At 35.3% G+C, this 25,453-nt stretch overlaps 1 protein-coding gene and 1 pseudogene across 1 annotated transcript; both read right to left on the bottom strand.

Moving 5' to 3' along the window:
• Positions 1 to 37: 37 nt before the first annotated feature.
• LOC120209513 (metacaspase-1-like) lies at positions 38 to 1,319 on the bottom strand. Its single transcript, XM_039208505.1, has 3 exons — positions 1,293 to 1,319; positions 865 to 1,105; positions 38 to 587 (listed from the first exon to the last, which is right to left on the bottom strand). The coding sequence occupies exons 1-3, from the start codon at positions 1,317 to 1,319 to the stop codon at positions 190 to 192; spliced, it is 666 nt and encodes a 221-aa protein (XP_039064436.1). The 3' UTR covers positions 38 to 189.
• LOC120209512 lies at positions 1,281 to 25,240 on the bottom strand (annotated as a pseudogene).
• Between the last annotated feature and the right edge of the window lie 213 nt (positions 25,241 to 25,453).

Raw genomic sequence — 25,453 nt, 5'->3', positions numbered from 1 at the left:
AAAAACAGCATAGTTGACCATAAATTAAACCGCCAAAGGGTACGAAAAGTTTATGGGTCAACCCTAGAACATAAATAGGTCCTTTCAAGAACCTTTTTCCCTTCTTCATCTACCATGCAGAACACGGAATACACTTTTCTTCCGGATATACACACTAAATTTATTCTCTATGGAATGGAGATTCTGTTTCTAACAAATTAGAAGGGAATCTCGATTAAAAGTTAATGGTACATAAGCATGTTCAGCAGCAGCAAACCTGTTCATTCTACAGAGGAACGGTAAATCCAATACGGTTCCACTATGGCAAGTATCAATGATTTCGTGAAGCTCAACCCCATGAGGTAGTGGTCGAACAATAGTTGCATTTATCTCATCATCAACAATCATCCCTTGAGCTTCGAAATCCAAAGGACAAAGGATCTCATCATAGCCGTCGACTTCATCACCATTGTAATTCCGTAGCCGCGAACCGTGACCGGCATAGTGAAACAACAGAGAATCACCAGGTTGACAACCTTGAACTAGCCAATATAATGCCATCCTCAAATTATGCTTCTTCGGAAGCCTGTAGGGATCAGTTTCTTCTTCTGCATTCGGAAAGAAAGTTAAAACTCTTTTAATTATTTAATTCAAATACGCATTTAATAAAACTCGAGTTAAAACCATAAAATAAATGCATCATACAGAAAGGAAAGATTCCCTGAGGTAGCTATCAACTTTTATGGTCAAAATTCGATCTTTAAACCCTAGAATTTACAGCCTGTTCAAATATTGCTCAATAGAGTTTGATTCCAACTCGAAAGAGAAAAACAATATACCAAATTTAATGATGAAAAGAAAAAGGAAACAAAGAAGAAAGATTACCGGTGAGCATGAGAATGGAATCTTCTGGAAACTTAAACCTGTTGACGAGAAGGTAACGCATACATTTGGCGTCGTTAATGCAACCCTTGAATTCGTGCCTCGAGTATCTATACAATATCCCAAAGATCACCGCCCTTTTCCGAACATGCATGTGGGGAGGAGCACCGGGAGGCGCGTGGGAGGAAGGAGCAGGCGGCTGGGAGGGAGGAGAGGCGGATCTAGGATCGGCTACTAATGTAGGCTACATGAGAGTCGTTTCAAATATATGTTGGTTGTACTAAAATGGCTGAATATACACTAATACGATTAAATACATTACATGAATTTTAGATATATGTTCTGCTCAACTACTAATATAGGCCATATTTCGAAATGAAACATTTTATCGGCATGTCGCCACCATTGTTGCAGTCGAAACCCTACTTGACTCTACACTGCAGCGCATCCCACGGCATTGTAAGCACCACCAAAGCTAAGAAAAATCGCCACTGCAGACCAGACAATATGAAAGATAATCTCTCGATAAAGCTTAGGTCGGGTCAAGCTTGTGGATTTTGAAGCCGAAAACTCCGGGGATGTAGTTTTGCATTGGCTTCTGTGGCTTTAGGTGCGGATACGTCATCAGAAATAGATGTGGAAATGTAGTTCCAAAGTAAGCACCGTCGTTGTCTTGTTAATACGTCAAGGAAATGAAGCTGTAAATCAAAGTAATACAACTATGATTTGGTAACATGATGATTTTCGACACCACCTTATCCGACACCGAAACGCAAAACAACTTACATTCCAAAAGACATTTATACTGATATCCAGGGTTTTAAATATCGTTCGCGGTCACGTTTTCGGTCGCATCGCGTTTATCACGGTTGCGGACATAACGTATGTCATTGTCATTGCGGGTATCGCGGTCGTGAATTTTTTTAAATGTCGCACAACTTACTCTAAAATGACTAAATTAAATATAATTAAAATAAAATTATAAAATTTAAATTGTAGAAATTTAGATTACTAAAATTAAGACTAAATTAAATAAAAAATAAAGTTTACATTTTAAACTATGAATTAAATTATAAATTCTAAAAATTGGAGGGATGTCAAATTAATATATCCTTTAAAATTATATTTTAAAAATTATTAAAAAAAGAAATAAAGCCCCCTCCCCCTCCCCTCCCCCTTCCTCCTGCATGTTTATTCTCACCGACGATTACACTATGTTTCCCAGGGAAAGATTACTCCAGAAGATCAGCAGTCTAGCCCAGTTGCTTTCCTTCCAATCGCTTCCTCAAGTTCGTCGATCCTCTCAAATTTCTTATTCTCCTCCCCTTCCTCCCCCTGATTTCATTGTTTGAAACAAAATAAAAATGATTTCATTGTCTGAAACAAAATAAAAAATTTCTTTCACTCTCAACTCCCCTTCCTCCTCCCCGACTTCTCATTTTTTGAAACAAAGAAAATTGCGGTTGAAAATTGAAATCACGGTTGGAATAATGCTTATTGCGTCCCGTGATCGGCGCAATTGTCCGTTTCCCATTAAATTACGAGCGCAATCGACCTCAAACGGTGTGAATCTGTGACCCACCGCAAAAACCATGAATAACGGTTTCAGACGGTGGCGTAATCGTAATATCACGACCACTATAATGTTTTTGGAACGCTATTTGATACCCTGTTGATATCATAATCTTTGGGAAGGAACAGAGGAAAAGGATAGTATATCTCCCACTAAAGTATGTGCAGGCTTGACCGACCAAACCCATCATCTCATATTGGGAGAAGAATGTAATAAAAAAGGCAAAAACCGACTTGGGAAGGAATGTAGTGAAAAGCACACATCCAAATAATGCCAGATCTTATTGTCATGATATAAATGTAAAAGGGAATTTGAATCACCATATCAATCCTTTAGGATCAAACGTTTACGATCAATGCAAGTGCACATATGATCTAAGAGACCCTAATGATTATATCATCTTTTCAAAGAATCGAGTAATCTCATAAACGATAATCGGGATAACTTAATACGCAAGGACAGAGAGTAGTGCAAAACACAGACAAAGAGTACATGGAATATAAGGATACTGCCTTGAAATTTGGATCGAGGGTAATATATATCTTCACACTTTGGACAGTAGATTTTCACGGTACTCGAACGAGGAATATCTGACTGACCAACTTGAAGACAAGATTGTCCACAGCAATAAACTCTAGGGCATATTCCAAAATCATAGTTTCTGTATTTCTCCAACTGAGATAGATTAAGAACGAGACATGACAAGTCAATAGAACGCAAAGAGAAAATAGGAAAATTGACAGCAATATTTACCATAGCTGACATTCCCTTGCTAGTTAATATGTATCGTACGTGTATAAGACCATACAATATCTCAGCAGCCGATTCAACCAATTCATTTTGTTCTTCAGTGAACGTATCACCTATAAAATCCAAAAACACATTTACTTAATACCAAGAAAGAATGTGCACCGATGGCTGCAGAGTTACTTCAGTATCAAGAAGCAAAAGTAGACACCATATTTTATAGAATAAAAAACTTGACATTCAAAGCATACAGGCGGACATGACAGATAATGTGCAGGCTGTCTCGCACCTTATTTCCTAGAAAATTTTGATCTACTCTTCTAAATTCTTTCCCGGTCAGAATCTTCATGAGGATCCAAAACCAAAACTATATTGTAGAGCCCTCACCCCAGAGAAAAGATTTATAGACACTCATTTTTTTCGGGTCTTCTTTGATTACTATTTATTATTATTATTATTATTATTATTACATATTTTGTAGGCCCAAGACAACAGTCCACCAGAAACTAACCCAACTCAAACTCGACTAGGGTTTTACCCATTAGCCCCAGCTGCCCTAATTTCCAACCGTTGGATCTGATGGAGATCCAACGATCCTCAGCTATCTAAATTAGGGTTTTAACCTTAAATATCATCCACCCGTCGCCGAAAAGAGGATCTGGACCGTCCATCACGGGCGCATGTGATACAGCGTCCATCACGGGCGCATGTAATACAGCGCCCAACCTTTCAACTTCCAGACGCGTGAGCAAGCAACCATCACCATGGAGATCCACACCGCTGCCACTGGCATTATCTTTTCAACCTACAGTGATGGAAATCAACATCAATGTCAAATAACCTCATAAAAAATAAAAACAAGTCCAAATCAAATCCTATTCTGTCAATCAATAGGATAATGATACCCTCTTCCCTCAGCCATCAACATACGTCGTCATAAAAGAAATAGAGAGAACAAGCAAGAGGCAGTTTTCAAATAGAAGGGAAAAAATGAGAGGAAGAAGAAAAAAAACTTAAACACGAAAAAAGAAGAAAAAGGCAAAAAAATAATAAGAAGAGAGGAGAGGGCTTATTGTGGACGAGGTTCGAAGGAAGCAAGTTGGGAATCCAAAGGTCGATGGTTTTCAGAATTTTGAAAAGGTATAAAACCTAGATCTAGGGTTTTTTTTTACTAAAAACAAATTTCTTCTCACTTGAGACAGTTTTCCGTAAATATAAAGCAAATTTTGTCTCGTTGAAGACAATTTCTTTCGACACAAGTTTCGTCTCGCTTGAGACAGTTTTCCCCCTGAGACGCAAATTTTGAATCTGTTTCACTTGAAACGAAGTTGATATCACTCGAGATTGTTTTTCTCAAAACAAACTTTGTCTCACTTGAGATAGTCTTCCTTAAGATACGAATATTTGATATTGTTTTTACTCAAAAAAATCATCTCACATGAGACAGTTTCCCTTGGAACACAAATTTCAAAATTGTTTTATTTGAAACAAAATTGATCTCACTTGAGATTGTTTTCTTAAAAACAAAGTTTGTATCGCTTGAGACAGTTTTCTTAAAAAAAAATTCTCCCTTGAAATAGTTTCTCTTAAAACAAGTTTTGTCTCTCTTTAGACAGTTTCTCTCAAAACATAAAAGCATTGAGATTGTTTCCCCTGAAACAAATTTTGTCTCGCTTGAGACAGTTTCTCTTGAAACATGTTATCCTTAAAGATGGCCATAATTCCTCATCACGTAGAAACCGTTTCATCCACCGACCAGATCTCCTCATCATGTAGGAGCTGCATCATCCTTAGATAGCCAGACTTCCTCATCACGTAGGAACAATGTCATTCACCGACCAGATCTCCTCATCACATAGGAGCCGTATTATCCTTAGATAGCCAGACTTCCTCATCATGTAGGAACCGTGTTATCTCCTTTATCCCTAAAGATGACCAAACATCCTCATCACGTAGGAACCGTGTCATCCATCGACCAGATCTCCTTATCACGTAGGAGCCATGTCATCCTTAGATAGTCAGACTTCCTCATCACGTAGGAATCGTGTTATCTCAATTTATCCCTAAAGATGGCCAGACGTACCCTCATCACGTAGGAACCCTGTCATCCACCATCCATATCTCCTTATCATGTAGAAACAGCATCACCCTTAGATAACCAGATTTCCTCATCGCATAGGAACTGTGTTGTCTCCAAATTTACGTAAAAATGACCAAAACTCTTCATCGTGGATGAGCAATTTCGTCTCTTTTATCAAATTTCAAAGCCAAAACAAACAAACACTCGTTGTCTTATCGTCTTTGCCCTATTCTTGTTAACACTAGAATGTGCAAAAAGGTTCAACTGTAGACACCCATTTTGTTCGGGTCTTGTTTGATTATTATTATTATTATTACTTATTTTTGTAGGCCCAAGATAATAGCCCACCAGGAAACTAACCCAACTCAGATACAAGTCCACCCAGAAACTAACCCAACTAGAGCCTAGACCCGAGGCCCAAGATCCGACCCGGTCCAGGCCCAGCACTCAAACCCAGCTAGGGTTTTTACCTATTAGCCCCAGCTGCCCTAATTTCCAGTCGTAGGATCTGATGGAGATACAACAATCATCAGCTATACAAATTAGTGTTTTAACCCTAAATATCACCCAGTCGCCATCAACAAGGGGATCTAGACTGTCCATCACCGACGCGTGTGATACACGCACCCAACCTTTCAACTTTCAGACGTGCGAGCAAGCAATGATCACCATCGGAGATCCACATCACCGCCGCTGTCATGCCGTTTTCAACCTACAATGATGGAAATTAACATCAATGTCAAATAACCCCATAAAAAATAAAAACAAGTCCAAATCAAATCCTATTCTATCAATCAATAGGATAATGATACCCACTTCCCTCAGCCATCAACATACGTTGCCATAAAAGAAAGAGATAGAACAAGCAAAAGGTAGTTTTCAAATAGAAGGAAAAAACGAGAGGAATAAGAAAAAACTTAAACACGAAAAAAGAGGGAAAAACATCAAAAAATAATAATAAGAGAGGATAGGGCTTACTGAGGATGAGGCTCGACGGAAGCAAGTTGGAAGTCCAAAGGTCACCGGTTTCCAGAGTTTTCAAAATGTATAAAACCTAGATCTAGGGTTCTTGGGTGAGTTTTAGGTTAAATAGGTTTGAGTTTCAGTTTGGGAGGACGATAGGGGTATTTTGGGGCTCTTTCGCTTCCTCCGACCACCGTGAGTCGCAGTGAGCCACCGTGAATGCCGCAGGTCGAAGGCGGCTCCATTTTCCCCGATGAAGGGAAGTTGAGAGAGTTTTGAGAAACTCTATCTTTTCTTTTCTGGAGCTAAGAAGAAATGGGAAGAATGAGGGGTATTAAGCTTGGGTTTGGGCTTATATACCCTAGGCAAAACAATGTAGTTTCGTCATCCCCCATTCCTGTGTTTTCATATTAGTTAAAATTGCATTTTTAGTCCCCTGAGTTTTGTAATCTAGTATGTTGGTTTGAAATGAAATGGGGTATTTATGTATTCGAGCCTTTCCTGTTTCCATTTTTATGTTTTAGTCATCATGCATACGCTTTAATGTTTTGGGTTAATTATTTGCTTTACCTAGCAATTTGTATTTAGTTCATTTTAGTCCTTTTTATTTAATGTTTGTCCGATTTCGGTTTATTTGTGCCTTTAATCCCTATATATTTTAGTATATGTAAATTAATCACTGGTTATTCTAAAAAAAATAAATGGATTATTACCTGTCTAGCCCTTGTTCCTTTTTGTTTTTGTTTTTGTTTGATATCTGTGTTATTTGTTTATTGCACATTAACACTTTAACATCAGTGTATGTATTTTTGTTGTAAATATCGCTATGCATGGGTTGTCATATAAATATTTGTATACGTATTTTGATTGTTCATATATGGTAATCTATTTTACATATTATGTTTATGTACGTGTATTTATGAATACGTGTATATATTCCTTACCTTTTTGGAATTGGTTTTGAATGATTGTACAAAATGGTCATTTTATTCATTTTCAACATTTTTGTACTCGAGTAATTTCAAGAGCATTTAATTGTAGAATGGGTGTGGAAATCACTGTTTGGCCGAAGTAGTGTGATCCGATACGACATTGGAACGAAATATGAACTTGAAATAAAATGAGTTTATTTCACAAATTAATTCTTTTTTATTCTTTATATATTCAAATGATGCAAGGCATGTTTCTCTAAATAGAAATTTATTTTATTTTATGCAAAATGTCGATATGCAATTTATATTCGATTCGTGCTTTTATCGAGGAGGGAATATTCTTTTTAGACAATAAATAGGAGAGATAGCTTTCCCGATGAGGAATGCTAATCTCGAGATTTCTTTTCAAATTAAAGAATTTTTCCTAATAAATATTTCGAAATAAATTAATCAATGTTCAATGCATGGATCATAATTTAACTTTATATTTGATTCATAATTTCCACTATTATGACAACGTGTAAGTGATTAAGTACCGATTTTTGGGCACTGTAGGGTGCTTATCATTTCCCACGCGTAATCGACTCCCGGACCCATTAAATTGAATCTTTGATAAACGCATACCGATTTTTGTCTTACAAAATGATTTTTCTTAAAATTATTTTAAAAGACGTTTTAGGTATTCGACCTACCTAGCCCAAAGGTCAGTGGTGACTCCTATTCAATTTAATTCAAAATCAACAATTTTTTCAAATAAGTCATAATTATTTTTTTAATAATATTTAATTGTTTTTCAAAAACTGGTTATGACAAGATTCATGAGCGAAGGAGGCACAAACATCGACTAACAGCCTAAATTTCGGAATTCAATAGCAACTCATCAAATAGATATCAAATTATCCAAATTTTATTCAAGAAAATCAAGTCACTGAAATGCTTACTGTGTGAAGATTCAACATCCAATATTAAATCAAGAGCGTATTGGTAGTACGGAGGTTGACTGCTCAACTCGCAAAAATTGAAGTCATCTTGGATGTATTCTTCATCAACACAAAAAAAACTCATTGCTTCGTAAACCACAAAACCATGAGAACCAAGACGTGTCATCTCCATCGGAATCACTAATATCCGATTCTTCACTGTCAGTTTCAGATTCCTCTGTAATCAAAGACAGTAATTAGCAGGTAATAGAGAAGAACCTCGCATTTCGTATTACTTGCTTATATCAATAATGACTGATAATCTGAGATGCTTAATATAAGCATGACAAGAAAACTGTGAGATTTACCATATGAATTAAAACCCCAATACTAGCTAAACATAAATAAACAAGGGAATCATATAACCTTAATGGAAGGATATTCATACAAAAATTTTCAAACTTTTAAACACCATTTTCCTATCACATCAAAGTAAATAAGCCATTGCATTCGAAGGAACAGAAAACAAAGAAGGAAAGTAACTGAAAAGTAACCAACCATAGGAACATTTTGCTATGGAATGTGTATCACGATGAGAAAGCTGGGATTTAGCTGAAGGAACAGTGTTGTGATCCCGGCTATGCGCCTTACATCATTTTCTGCAATCTTCCTGAGACCGTTTGATCGAGGCAAGTTGTTTACATTCGAGAAGCTTCAAGAAGATTATTTTAGCTTAATATGGGAATTTAAAGCCAAGTTTAGATTTCTAAAAGCCTTTTTCAATCCAAAAGAAGAACCTCCACCATCATACTCAAGGATGGTATGTGAGGAAGGAGGAATAATAAGGGAGGAACACTTTACGTTTCTTATGCATGAATTTTAATGAGAATTTGAAGTTTTCATAACATTCATTTCATTTAATAAGTGTGTTGTTCATTTAAGCATGGATTGCATTTAAATCATCTAGTTCATTTAGGGAAGTAGTTCATTTATGCCTTTAGATCATTTAGTAAGCTACTTCATTCATGCATCTAGTTCATTTAATAAAGTTAGTTCATTAATTAAACTAGTCTATTTATTAAATTAACTCTTAATTTTTTTATGCATGTTTTCATTTAAAGATTGAATAAAGTTCATATTTGTGTCTAGGTGCATGAGAGAAGTTAAACGGTTTCATCAGATGCAAGAATATCAGTCAGAATGTCTTCCAATTATGGATACGATACAAATGTTTTTCGTTCTAGAAATCAATTGGGAATTATTCCTCTATCTCTTATCTTTCCAACACCTTTTGAATCACCTCAATCCGATATCGAGAGCTTGAGATATGATCGATTTATTGAAGACAGTGCTGGCTGGAATTTTGTTACGGGAATTTTATGCATGGATGATTTGGATGAGTTTGAGCCAAGGGAGAGTCTTTTCAACTTCAGCCAAGTGACAAGCCATTGAAGGACTCCTAGTTCATCCATTCAAAGCTGATTGTTATTGTAACACCCATTTCCCGTATACGTTTTCGTACACAAGTCACAAGTGTTACATGACTTTTAAAAACATTATCTTATTTGTAAACCCATAAAATTTTGTTTCGAAAATAAAACATAACAATTTATTATAAAATAAATTTTTTTGTAACATATTACAAAATTATAACTTTAATACATTCCAGAGCATTTTCTTAAATTCAAATACATGCCATCTAATTATCAAAAGAAGACATAAATGTCCTACAGTTACTGATGAGTCAACCTTGGATTGATGATCTATGTTGCACTCCTAACTCTGCTAGTCTTTGTTATTTCCTACATGTGAAATGAACAAATGCTAAGTATTTACTTAGTGAGGCGTAATAATGTAAAGGAAATGTAATTTACACACAAGTATATCATGAGCATCAAAATATGAAATAAATTGTATTCTTCATAAGAATAATTTAAAAACCATCTCAGTTAAACTAAGTTTCTTTCATATAGTCATCGAAACTATTCTTAGTATGCCCAGCATACCTATCTATCCGTATTTTTCTAATTATATTTTATTTTTCCCAATGTATATCAACTGAGAATGCAAGGTACATGCGTTGCACCAAAGTGCCGAAATGGTAATTCACCTCATTATGAATACCATGGTGACACATTTTATGCCAAAAATGCACCGTTATGCATTAAACAAAATCAATCGATAACTTTCATACACGAAGTATTTCGAAATGGTAATTCACCTCATTATGAATACGATGGGTGACCTTTTATGTCGATATGTACTGTTATGTATTAAACAAAATTGATCGATACTATCATACACAAACTATATCGAAATGTACCTATAACTCTCAATGCACATACAGTGGGCTTATAAGTCAAATCCACAGATTTAAACATTTATTTCTGCAACATCGATAACCACTGAACAACATCAACATTCATCTATTCATTTTAGAGCAGTTCATACTCTAAAACTTATTCATAATATTATTCCCATACACATTATGAAAATATATTAAAATACGGAAAAACATACATTTAACAAGACCTTCGAGGTTGACTCATCGCGAGTCTTCCTCATCTCATATAAGTACAATAAATGCACTCACCTATATGCCTCACTAGTATGCTTTAAGGATGTCCAGCTATTTAGCAACTTTATCTTTGCCCTTTTACTTGCTTGACTCTGGAGCTTGGTTATGATCTACACAAGCATCCATTATTACACATACCATACAAATGTTAGTATACTTTCTAACATTTATTCTTTTAATAATACTTAAAAAGTACTATTATTTTCAATTTCTATTAAAATTCATCCTATCTTAAAATTCTAGGCTCAACAGTATCAGTACCCCTATATGGTATCAATATTTCTATACTATGGTACCGATACTCCTTTCATTATCGATACATTTTTGCATTATGGAATCCATAGTATCGATACCTCTCTATTAGTATTGCTACCCACAGAAGTATCGATACAACTTGCATTAGTATCAATATTGTTCATCAAATTTCCTCAAATTTAAACCTATAGTGTCGATATTGTTCTTCCAGTACCAATACCCTTACCCAAAGTTTTTATTTTTCAATTCGAATTTTACCCAAATTTCGTTTAATTCTCTTTCTTTTACCTCCAACGATACCCTTAAACTTATCATCACTAAACCTAACTAACTTTCCTCCATTTATCTTCTTATAACATCTAAAATCTCCAAAGAACATCCCAAACTAAGAATCACACTACTTTTTCATACATGTTTTAGCCACTTTCAAGGCTTATAATCTCTTATTTACTTCTTTGACAAGTCAAATATACTTGTAAATCTAAAAATAATCTCATATTTGAACATATCACTCAAAAACCCATTTTCTTCAATATCAAATAAATCATTCATATCTTAGTTTTAATCCTCCTTGAACTTTCCTTAAGCCTCTACATCACTTAAGGTTTCAAAACTAGCCTATAAACTAAAAGAAAAGCCAACTTGAAGAAAACTTACCTTTGGCTATAGAGGAGAGAGGGGACGAGCAAAAGAGAAGAAGAATATAACTTAGTTAACTTTCCCCTTTTCCTCTTCTTAAATATCCCTAATAAAATAAACTTTTAAATCCATTTCCCCTTAAAGGACCAAAATACCCCTTCATTCATCCATTCTTATTAATAGGTCTTAAACATAATTTCCTAATTCATTTCTTGTACTTTACCGTTTATTCAAAATAAATCCTCCAAATTTAAATCTCTTCATTATGGTCATCGACTCGATATTTGGGGTATTATAATTCTCCCCTTAAGAAAATTCGTCCTCAAATTTTAAGAAAATTCCTGATACGAAGAAGTATGGAAACTGTTTCTCACGTCCTCCTCTCTTTCCCAAGTAGCTTGTTCTACCTTATGGTTTTGCCAAAGTACTTTAACTACAGGAATCTTCTTGTTACGTAGTTTTTTTCTTTCTCGAGCCAAGATCCACACTGGTTCTTCATCGCATGTCAGATATGGTCGGATCTCTATTTCCTTTGGTATGATAATATGGGATGGATCTGATCGGTACCTTCTGAGCATCGACACGTGAAAGACATTGTGAATCTTGTCCATATCAGGAGGCAAAGCTAACTGATAAGCTACTGGTCCGACCCTTTTCAAAATCTCATAAGGTCCAATGAATCTCAGACTCAACATTCCTTTGAGCCCAAATCTCAATACTTTCTTCCAAGGTGATACTTTCAGAAATACCTTGTCTCCCACTTTAAATTCAATCTCTTTTCTTTTCAAATCAGTATAAGACTTTTGTCGATCAGAGGCTATCTTAAGATTATCCTAGATAACTTTCACTTTCTCTTCCATTTCTTCCATCAAAGTCGGGCCAACTAGGTCTCGATCTTTTAGTTCAAACCAATTTAATGGTATTCGACACTTCCTCCCATATAAAGCTTCATACGGAGCCATCTTAATACTCGATTGGTAATTGTTGTTATAAGCAAATTCTACTAAAGGCAAATACCTTTCCCATGATCCTTTTAACTCAATTACACATGCCCTTAGCATATCCTCCAATACATGAATAGTTTACTTTGACTGCCTATTGTTTGCGGATAAAAAAAGCACTGAAATTCAATCGAGTACCCAATACCTCATGCAAAGACTTCTAGAATCTTAAAGTAAACCTTGGGTCTCGATCGAAAACTATCGATATAGGCACAACCGAACTATCTCTTTTATATACAATTCCACATATTTATCCATCGAGTAATCCACCCGAACTGGAATAAAGTGAGCTATCTGGTATATCTATCCACAATTACCCATATTGAGTCTTTTTTACCGGGTGACAATGGTTGCCCCAAAACAAAATCTATTGTAACTCGTTCCCACTTCCACTCGGAATAGATATCGTTGTAGCAATCCGGAAGGCACTTGATGTTCAGCTTTCACTTGCTGACATGTCAAACATTTTGCAACAAACTCCGATACAACTATTTTCATACCAGACCACCAATAACGAATATTTATATCCTGATACATCTTAATTCCTCCTGGGTGCATCATCAAAGGACTATAATGTGCCTCAGAAAGAATATATTTCTTCAATTCTTCATTATCTAGTATGTCAAGTCTTCTACGATAATACAAATATCTATCACTTCTTATCTCGAAGTCTTTAGCCTCATCTTTTTCTACTTGAGAAATTTTAGTCAAAAATGCTTCATCTTGTCCTTGCAGCTCTTTTATCCAGTCCAAAAGCATCGGCTTTAGTTTAATCTCAACAATTAAGGCGCCCTCTTCCTTTACTGACATACGTACATCCAAACCTCGAAGAGCTACAAAAGTTTTTCGACTAAGTGCATCAGTTACCATATTAGCTTTTCCTGGATGATAATCGATCATCAAATCATAATATTTTAAAAGCTCGATCCATATTCTTTGACTCAAGATCAGTTATTTTTTAGTCAACAAATACTTTAAACTATTGTGATCTGTATAAATATGGTACTGTTCAACGTACAGATAATGACGCCAAATTTTCAAAGCAAACACGACCGCTGCCAATTCTAAGTCATGAGTCTGGTAATTTCTCTCTTGATTCTTCAGATGTCTTGAAGCATAAGCCACAACCTTTCCATATTGCATAAGCACACATCACAACCCATTATGAGATGCATCACTAAAGACTACATAGTCTTTACCCGACTCAGTTTGTACAAGGACTGGGGCCTCTGTTACGATTCTATTTAACATTTCAAAACTTTCTTGGCATTTCTCCATCCAAACAAAAGGCACATCTTTACATAACAACTTAGTTAGTGGCGAAGCTAACATTGAGAATTTCTTCACAAATCGTTTATAATAACCAAAAAGCCCCAAGAAACTCTAACTTCAGAAACATTCTTTGGGGGTTTCCAATCCACTATAGCTTAAATCTTTTTGGGATCTACTCTGATGCCTTCTGCAGAGACTATATGACCAAGGAAAATAATCTCAGCTAACCAAAATTCTCACTTGGATAATTTGGCATACAACTTCTTCTCTCGAAGAATCTGAAGAAAAACGAGAAGATGAGCATCATGCTCCTCTCTTAACTTGGAATACACCAAAATATCATCGATAAATACCACCACTAATTGATCTAAGTAAGGTTGGAATACTCGGTTCATTAGGTCCATAAATGTTGAAGGAGCATTAGTTAAATTGAATGGCATTACAACAAATTTGAAATGTCCATATCGACTCAAAAAAGTTGTTTTTGAAATATCATCCTTTTTTATCTTTAATTGGTGGTACCCGACCTCAGGTCTATCTTAGAGAACACTATTGTACCTTTCATTTGATCAAACATATCATCAATCCTCGGTAGAGGATACTTATTCTTTATAGTCATTTTATTTAACTGACGATAGTCGATACATAATCGCATAGACCCATCCTTCTATTTCACAAAAAAAAAAACACAAGTGCTCCCCAAGGAGAAACAATGGGTCTGACAAATCCTTTATCCTCCTGCAATTGAAACTTTAATTCTCTTAAATCCGTTGGATCCATTAGATAAGGAGCGCACCATAGAAATAGGTTCGGTACCCAGGTAAACCTCAATCTTGAATTTCAGTTCCCGGTCTGGAGGTAAACCCGATAATTTTTCCATAAAAACATCTGGAAACTCCTTAATCATTGGAATATAATCTAGTCTCACTTATGATACTCGAGTGTTTATCACATTATCTAGGAAAGCTATACACCCTTTTGACATCATTTTCTTTGTAGTCATGATTGATATCACATTGGATGGTGATTTCGCTTTTTCGTTGATCACTACGATTTCTGAGCTTTCCGCATCCTTCAAAAATAATCGCTTCTTGCGAAAATCAACCCATCCATGATGTGGAGACAACCAATCCATGCCCAAAATGACTTTAAACTCATCGAAAGGTAACTTCATCAAGTTTGTCGGGAACACAACCCCTTGAATCTTTATCGGGCATTTTCTACATACTTGCGTTACTCTCGTACTATGACCCATATGTTTACCGCTATCATTTTACTAAAAATTGGTTCTAAAGGAATTCCTCTAGTTCTAACCAACTTTGTACTAATGTAAGAGCTTGTAGAACCAGGGTCAACAAAAACATACACAGGTTTATCAAAAATATGAAATGTACCTGTTAAGATCTTCGGGTTATCCCAATCCTCATTAGTCTTAATGTTGTAAATCCTAGCTACTCCCTGAGTCTCTTATGGCGAAATTGACTCAGATTGTCCTCTGGATCTACCTCTGTTCCTATTAGAAGCTGCCACAGATCTCTTAGATTGTGCTGAATTATCCCTAGATTCCTTAGGACAATTTCGGGCATAGTGACCAGTTTCACCACACTGGAAACAAGCTCCATTGAGAAATGTGTATACTCCATGGTGAAATTTGCCACATGTCTGACATGTAGTTCTCTCTCCAAATACTCTACCCAAGCTAGCAGCAAAAGATTGGGATTGTTTAGTTTTCTACAAAGTTACAGCAGAACTAACTCTATCAGTATATTTGGAACTCGAGCCCTTGCCTCTCTTAGCATAATGGGGAATTGAAAACATTTCAACTATTTTCCCCTTCTTGCAGGCTAGGCAAGTTCAAAGCCAACATTATCTCTTTCAACTTTGGCCTAAACCTTCAATGAACCAATCAAGTCGAGCCTTGTCATTGGGAACTACCTCAATAGCAAAATGGCTCAGCTTGTTGTACTCAGCCTCGTACTCATGTATTGCTCGATCACATTGTTTCAAATTAAGGAACTTTAGCAACATTGTCTGTCTAAACTGCTCACCAACATACTTGTTCTTAAATTCTTCCAAAAAGAACTGTCATGTCACTTACTCTGATAGTGCATATATCATAGTATTTGACCACCATACTCGAGTTGATCCCTGAAGTAAAGATACAGCTCCACCCATCTTTTCTGAATCCGAGCAGTGATGACTTTCAAGCATTACCATAACAACATTTAGCCATAAGTCAGCCTCCATAGGACCTTCATCCTTTTCTCCCCGGAACTCAGGAGCTCCTAAACTCTTTAGCTCTTTTAGGATCAATATCAGTGGTGCTGGAGGAGCAGGGGAGGTGGAGGAGGTTGGAACCGAGTCAGAATGGCATCGAAAGCTTGCATAAAAGCTCCAAATTATGGCACAGAATACCCTGATGTGCAGGCGCACTAGCATTTTTAGATGGAACCGGATGCTTGCTATTAGCCTCATAGATTTCGCTACCCGATCCTTCCCTAATTTCTTGTTCAGATGCTCTTCATGAGTTCGAACATTCCGACATCCAATAGGATATACATAATAATAACACTCAAGTTAGTAAGGAGTGACATCAATCATATTCTAATGACACCATATCAGTAATCTTGACATTCTTAGTGGCTTGTAACCCTTTTTAAAGTCAAATAAACTCAATATCAGCTAAAACCGGCTAAACCTGTAGATCTGATATCAATAAATGTAACACACATTTTCTGTATACGCTTTCATACACAAGTCACAAGTGTCACATGACTTTTAAAAATATTTTCTTATTTGTAAACACATAAAATTTTGTTTCGAAAACAAAACAAAACATTTTAACATAAAATAAAACATTCGTTGTAACATATTACAAAGTTATAATTTTAATACATTCTAGAGCATTTTCTTAAATTCAAATACATTCCATCTAATTATCAAAAGAAGACATAAATGTCCTACAGTTACTAATGAGTTAACCTTGGATTCATGATCTCTGTTGCACTCCTTACTCTGCTAGTCTTTGCTAATTCCTACATGTGAAATCAACACAAGCTAAGTATTTAATTAGTGATGCATAATAATTTAAAGGAAATGTAATTTATACACAAGTATATAATGACTATCAACATACAAAATAAATCGTATACTTCATAAGAATCATTTAAAAACCATCCCATTTAAACCAAGTTTCTTTCATATAGTCATCGAAACTATTCTTAGTATGCCCAACATACCTATCTATCCATATTTTTCCAAATATCTTTTATTTTTTCCAATGTATGTCAACTGAGAATGCAAGGTACATATGTTGCACCGGAGTGCCAAAATGGTAATTCACCTCATTATGAATACCATGGGTGGCACATTTTATGCCGAAAATGCACTGTTATAGATTAATCAAAATCGATCGATAACTTTCATACACGAAGTATGTCTAAATGGTAATTCACCTCATTATGAATACCATGGATGACACCTTTAATGACATAAATGCATCGCTATGCATTAAACAAAATCGATCGATACTATCATACACAAAGTATGTTGAAATGCACCTATAACTCTCAATGCACATACAATGGGCTTTTAAGTCAAATCCAAAGATTTAAACATTTATTTCTGCAACATCGATAACCATTGAACAACATCCACATTCATCTATTCATTTTAGAGTAGTTCATACTCTAAAACTTATTCATAATATCATTCCATACACATAATGAAAATATATCAAAATATTGTAAAAAATACATTTAACAAGACCTTCAAGGTTGACTCATTGTGAGTCTTCCTCATCTCATATAAATACAATAAATACACTCACCTGATATGTCTCACTAGTTTGCTTTAAGAATGTCCAGCTATTCGGCAACTTTATCTTTGCCCTTTTTCTTGCTTGACTCTGGAGATTGGTTACGATCTACACAAGCATCCATTATTACACATACCATACAAATATTATTATACTTTCTAACATTTATTCTTTTAATAATTCTTAAAAAGTACTATTATTTTTAATTTCTATTAAAATTCATCATATATTAAAATTCTACGCTCAATAGTATCGGTGCCACTACTATGGTATCAATACCTCTATACTATGATACCAATACTCATTTCAGTATCGATACCATTTTTGCATTATGGAATCCATAGTATCGATACCTTTCTCTTAGTATCGATACACACAGCAGTATCGATAATACTTGTATTAGTATCGATACTGTTCATCGAATTTCCTCAAATTTAAACCTATAGTATCGGTACTGTTCTTCCATTACCGATACTCTTACCCAGATTTTTCATTTATCAATTCAAAATTTTACCCAAATTTCGTTTAATTCTCTTTCTTTTACCTCCAACAATACCCTTAAACTTATCATCACTAAACCCAACTAACTTTCCTCCATTTAGCTTCTTATAACATCTAAAATCTGCAAAGAACATCCCAAACTAAGAATCACACTACTTTTTAATCACATTCAAGGCTTTTAATTTCTTATTTACTTATTTCACAAGTCAAATATTCTTGTAAACCTTAATAAAAACTCATATTTCAACATATCACTCAAAAACCCATTTTCTTCAATCTCAAATAAATCATTCATCTCTTAGTTTTAATCCTCCTTGAACTTTACTTAAGCCTCTATATCACTTAAGGTTTCAAAACTAGCCAATAAACTAAAGGAAAAACAGACTTGAAGAAAACTTACCTTCGGCTATAGAGGAGAGCACGGGATGAGCAAAAGAGAAGAAGAAGATAACTTAGCTAACTTTCCCCTTTTCCTCTTCTTAAATATCTCTAATAAAATAAACTTTTAAATCCATTCCCCTTAAAGGACCAAAATGCCCCTTTATTCATTCATTCTTACTAATAGGTCTTAAACACAATTTCCTAATTTATTTCTTGTACTTTACGATTTATTCAAATTAAATCCTCCAAAATTTAAATCCTTTCATTATGGTCAGTAACCCTATATTTGGGATATTAGAGTTATCATCTAAATTCAAGGGTTGTTCTCATTCTTCAAGGGAGCATACAATGAAGGCTGATTTAATTCACTTATTAAGATAATTTTTAGCATGGAATAGCAAGAGTCTTCCACCCCTTGGAAGAAATTAAGGCCAAATTCAACTTCAAATTGTCTAGATTCAACACAAAAATGATCTAGAATATTAAACCAACCTTAAAGATAAGAAAGATAAAGCATTCAAGTGCATTTTATTGCTATATTGATGAGAATGTTTTCATCTTTTGATTCTTTTCATATTCTGCTTATAAATACTATAATAGACACATTTGAATATATAAAATATATTTTAGAGGTTTCTTTCATTCTTATTCTCTTGTACAACTTTATCGGATTCAAGATAGTCATGTAGTCTTCATCCATTCCTTTTTGTCATAGCATTGGTTCCTAGCTCATCTATAGCTAGTGGGTCACGTTCCATATTTTACCACTTCTATCTTTCCACCTTATTATATTGTTGGTTCCTAACTCATATATAGTTAGAGGGTCACAATCCATCCTTTGAATTATATTCTCCACGCCAACCACAAATAACCTTCACCATTTTTGTTACATCAATTCAAACATTATCACAACCTCACTTCCTTCATTTACAATCCACTTCAACTTCATTCTATCATTTCCATTACATATACATATTTCCCTTCTTGTAATGTTATTTGTGCATTTTCAATCTTCAATCAAGCACTACAAAGTTCTTACTAGAATCACGATCGGGCACACTCATATATGACTCGGAACACATAATTGAGATCATATCATTTGGTATAAGAGCAAACTGATTTAGTAAGCGTATCATTTTCTCTTCTCCTGGTTAGTAAAAAATCAAAAAAAGAAAGAAAAAGTTTAAAGAGAGAGGGAGTAATTCTTTTCATCTTTAAAGAAAAAATAATATTTATTTCATCTTTATATTCCATTATTCAATTTCGTTACCTTTACTTACCATCTATTTTCCTTGTAGCCAATTTCTTTTCACTATCCTTGCTACCAAGCCATAATTATTTTAGCCGAAGTCTACTAGACGCTTGTAAGCCTTGAGGAAGTTCCCAAAAGGACTTGAAATCAAAGCATGAGTGGTAAAAAGGCAAGAGTGATCATCAAGGGAAAAAAAGTCATCTCGATTGAAATACGAGTGAGAGTGACTTTTCTTTGGAGTATAATGGTGAGATTTTTTTTGGGTTGGTGAGGTTTATTTTCATTTTTTTATTACTAATCATGTCTCGTACTTCTAGAGATGATTCTCATATTTCAGGAGGTGACGACCAAAATAATGGTGTATATGGTGTACCAAACTTGCAAATGCAAGCCATGACACGAGAGATAAGGAGTTTATTTCAAAAGTATCTCGACCCAATCTCAAAGAAATTGGTGTGAATGATCGAACGACCTTATTGTTAACAAATGCGTCCATCGAAGATGAAAACACAACTAAAAAAGAGAGACGATAATCGATCTTTTTCTAGTTCTACACCCAATTGCAGGAGAAGATCTTACAAGGAGGACCCCAATTTTCTAACAATAAGAAATTTCAAAAGTTCAACGCAAGGTGAGCCAAAGAATTTTGCATCTTTCAATCCATAAAGTCTAGCTCGTCTTCAAGTGTGTTTGATAATTTTGTCAAAGAAACACAATTGCAAGAAAATTTACAAAATGAAAGTGTTTGCAAAGAAAAAGAAGAAACGAGAGTTGAAAAAGACATTGAGAGTGAAGAAAAAGAAATTGGAGTTAAAAAGATTGAAAGTGTGGTTGAAAAACTTGGAAGTGAAAAGAAAGAACGTTGAAAAGAAAAGGAGAAGGAAATTTCATCTTACACTAACCTTTCTTTTCCTCATAGTCTTGGTTTATCATTATATAATCATGAGAACACTTCAAAGGGCATTCCAAACTCATCACCAGTCATGGAGATAATCAAACATCAACCATGACTAGAGTATATTTCAAGAGAAGATACAATGAAGTTTTTCATCATCAAATACATCAAGCAGCAACCACCAATCAAGATCATCAAGCATCCTCCATGGTTTGATATTCTCATTTCATTTGTTATCAATTTCTCTACTTCTAATATTGATTCATTTTTCAGTGGGATGTTTCGAAAGAAAAGAGTTGACACCAAGGATGATTCGATAAAGAAAGTCATAGAAGACAAAGAGACGGACAAGATAACATTTTCCACTGAAGGAGACTTTTCAAATTCCAATCAATCCAAAATTTTATGCATCACACATGATACTTTAGAAGTTGGCAAACCACTATGAGGAATTTAAAAGGACTTCTCCATCTATGGAGAAGACTTTTTTCTGCTTAATAATGAAGACAATTTCTACAATGATGTTTGCAATTCGGAGCTGAATATTTCTCAAGGGGAAGGAACAAAATTGAATTATTCTACCTATGGTAAAGATTCTTTCTTGTTTTCCAATGAAGTTTGTTCTTTTATCAATATTTTAGATTCGATGACAAATCACCTTAAAGAGGGAGTGAATGATGTGATACCGGCTATGCGCCTTACATCATTTTCAGCAATCTCCTCGAGATCGTTTGATTGAGGCAAGTTGTTTATATTCGAGAAGCTTCAAGAAGATTATTTGAGCTTAATATGGGAATTTCAAGCCAAGTTTAGATTTCTGAAATCCTTTCTCAATCCAAAAGAAGAACCTCCACCATCATACTCAAGGTTGGGACGTGAGGAAGAAGGAATAATAAGGGAGGAACACTTTACGTTCTTATGAATAAATTTGCATGAGAATTAGAAGTTTGCATAACATTCATTCCATTTAATAAGTGTTCTATTCATTTAAACATGCATTGCATTTAAATCATCTAGTTCATTCAGGGAAGTAGTTCATTTATGCCTTTAGACCATTTAGTAAGCTACTTCAATATTCATTCATCTAGTTCATTTAATAAAGTTAGTTCATTAATTAAACTAGTTCATTTATTACACTAAATAGTTCATTTATTAAACTAACTATTAATTGTTTCATGCATGTTTTCAATTAAAGATTGAATAAAGTTCACCTTCGTATTTAGGTGCATGAGAGAAGTTGAACTGTTTCATCAGATGCAAGAATATCAATCAGAATGTCTTCTAATTCTGGATGCGATACAGATGTGTTTCGTTACAGAAACAAATTGGGCATTCTTCCTCTATCTCTTAGTTTTCCAACTCCTTTTGAATCACCTCAATCCGATATCGGGAGCTTGAGATATGATTGATTTATTGGAGACAGTGCAGGCTGGAATTTTTGTTGCGAGATTTTTATGCATGAATGATTTGGATGAGTTTGAGCCAAGTGAGAGTCTTTTCAACCTCAGCCAAGTGATAAGCCATTGAAGGACTCTTAATTCATCCATTCAAAGCATTCAATGTTAATTGTTATAATCTAAATTCAAGGGTTGTTCATATTTTTCAATGGTGCATGCAATAAAGGCTGATTTAATTCACTTATTAATACAATTTTCAGCATGGAATAACAAGAGTCTTCCACCCCTTGGACGAAATTAAGGACATATTCAACTTCAAATTGTCTAGATTCATCCCCAAAATGATCTAGAATATTCAGCCCCAAAATGATCTAGAATATTCAACCAACCTTGAAGATAAGAAAGACAAAGCATTCAAGTGCATTTTATTGCTAAATTGATGAGAATATTTTCATCTATTGAGTCTTTTCATAGGCCGCTTAGAAATACTATAAATAGGTACATTTGGGATCATTTGTAGACACAAATTTGAATATACAAAATATATTTGAGAGGTTTCTTTCATTCTTGTTCTCTTGTACAACTTTATCGCTTCAAGATAGTCTTGTAGTCTTCATCCATTCCCTTTTGTCATAGATTTGGTTCCTAGCTCATCTATAGCTAGTGGGTCACGTTCCATATCCGACCACTTCTACCTTTCCACCTTATTATATTGTTGGTTCCCAACTCATATATAGTTAGAGGGTCACAATCCATCCTTTGAATTACTATCATTCTCCACGTCAATCATAAACATCCTTCACCATTTTCGTTACATCCATTCAACCATTATCACCACCACACTTCTTTCATTTACAATCCACTTCAACTTCATTCTATCATTTCCATTACTTTCATATACATATTTATATATGCATATTTCCCTTTTTGTAACGTTGTTTGTGTATTTTTTCAGTCTTCAATCAAATCACTGCAAAGTTCTTTCTAGAATCACGATCGGGCACACTCATATATGACTCGGAACACATAATTGATATCATATCAAACAGAGGGTCTTCCTTGTTCTTCAAACCCCGCGAAGTGGATGGCGTAGGTTTGTCTAGATGTTTGTCGAGCACATTGTTAATGCGCTTCCGATCCAACGGTCCTCCCCCTCCTCCTCGGGATCATGACTATGCATAACTTTTCTTTTATTTCCACAACCCCAAATTCCAAAAGCAGGGGGTGCAGAGAGAGAGAGAGAGGAATGATTTCTTATTGTTATCCAGTTCTTGTATTGGGAGATTTTATTATTCCTCTTAAATTATTGAATTCCCATGGACAGGCTCCAAGTCTCAATAGAAAATCAAGCTTTACCTTTAAATTATTAAATAATGCATATGTTAGAGCATGTGCCACATTTCTGTTTTAGCCAAAAGAATGAACTGAAAACGAAAATCTAGGCAAGGAAATAAAGTATAGGCCATTCTCCAAAGAGTTTTTAAGATTCCTTGAAAAATATACCAGCTGAATTGAATTGGTAAGGCGTATTTTATCAATTGTGCTTGGGTGTATTTGTATTCATTTAAAGGGAAATGGGAAGAGTGGTAAGCATGCTGATGTTGAAGTCGATTCTATCATTACTGTAGGGTGGATTTGTGGGGCTGCTTGTTTCACTTGATAATGGGTGTGTTATTGCAAAAATAAAAAGTAGTGATTGAAGCTTTAAGATAGAGGAATCAAAGTAAAAGATCGAAAATGTGACTGTAACCGTAATTTAAATCTCTGGTGATAACCGGTTTCATATCCTTTTATTCCCTTTGTGATGTATGCAAACTACAATCATCTATGCCTTTCAAAATATTCATGATTATGGCCATTTTGATCCTTTTTTACCGTAATGCTCGGCAGCTCTTTGGAATTAGAGGCTCAATTCAAGGCTTATTACCTCTCTGCATCCATATTTGCAGACCATCGTTATTTTTTATAGTAACTTTCATTTTCTGTGTTGACATGGTATTAATATCTTTCGCTTCTTCAAGAAGTGATACTATGTAAATGATGTCACATTTCCTAATCAGGGTCTTCACTTCTACAGCAAGTCATTAACTAAATATAGATTAGGATAGGAAATAGAGGCATCATGTGTAGCGCACAAAGTCGAGAGTTCTAAACCTTCAACTAAAAGAAGAGCTTATTACAAGGAGATATATATATATCTTCAGTCAAACAAATGAAGCCGAAGGTTTGCCTGCTTCTGGTAAATGCACGATTAAATGTAAAGCCGAGCGTGACTGAGTGTTTTAATGTTTATGTTTTTCCCCTTAAAGTTGACCTTTGATGGGTTCAAATCCGACAACTAATCCACTATCTGTAACCTCTAAATAGTGCTTTGTCCACGCACTGTTGCTTCTGGTGCTTCACACTAATCAGTATACAGGTAACAGGTTGTTGAAAGTATCCATTGTTCATGATACATTGTGATTGTACACGTGTAAAGAGTTGTGAAGGCGTGTAACACCCCAATTTTCCCCCAATCTTAAACCCTAGAAATTGAGAAATTTTGATCTAAATTCCAAAATTTAAAACAGTAACTAAATTATAAATTTTAAAAGATTGGATTCATTTCTACAAATGTCTAAAAAGTTAGATGGATTGGTTGGTGGTTAACTCATTTTGTTTTAAAACAAAACTCTTCCCCCTGCTCGATTATATCTCTGGCCGTCTTCACCTTCTTTATTACTTCTTTTTAAGCCCTAGCAACAGCTCCCTTTGTTAACCCCTACTGTCGCCGCCCCTTGTTCCCCGTCGTCAATCGTAAAGTCTGAACACCGGTAAGTTGTTGTTGACCCCTGTTATCTTTACTGCCGTTTCGTGGTCGGGTTTGTTTGAAACCCATGAGTCTAACTTGCGTTCACCGCCGTGAGGGCCTCGCGTCGGCCGTATAAAGCCAAGGAAGGGGTCGAAGCTTCTTCGGGGGGGGGTGGTGGCTCCAAGCCGCCCGGGTCGCGGTCGTGTGTTGGTGGCGGTCGTGAAACCCCCTCTACCGGTTCTGTTTGGGGTGTTATCGCCACTGCCGTATGGTGGTCGGCCATTTGGGTCCTCGTCAAGGCCGACCGTGTAACCCTGCCCCTTGGGGACTGCGGCCAGTGAAGTTTGTCGCCGGCAGTTCCGTGTTTCCAATCTGTCAGTTCCATTTATTCAAATCAAACTACTGCTGGTGTCACCAATCGAATCTGAAAATTATTCTCTACTCATAATAAATTATTATATTGTTCTGAGTTGGTTATTGAGATTGAATTCAGACGTTATAATTTTGTAGAAGATTTTGACTCGGAATCCGAATTACGTCTTCTCCACCATTTCCTGTGAACTTATAACCGACTCAAGTTGTTTGGGTCGACCGTGAT

Source organism: Hibiscus syriacus, unplaced genomic scaffold, assembly GCF_006381635.1.
Source record: "Hibiscus syriacus cultivar Baekdansim isolate YM2019G1 unplaced genomic scaffold, ASM638163v2 tig00019022_pilon, whole genome shotgun sequence".
NCBI classification, from domain to species: Eukaryota; Viridiplantae; Streptophyta; class Magnoliopsida; order Malvales; family Malvaceae; genus Hibiscus; species Hibiscus syriacus.
Note: the sequence above shows the minus strand (reverse complement) of the source record. Positions and strands in the feature narration are given on the sequence as shown.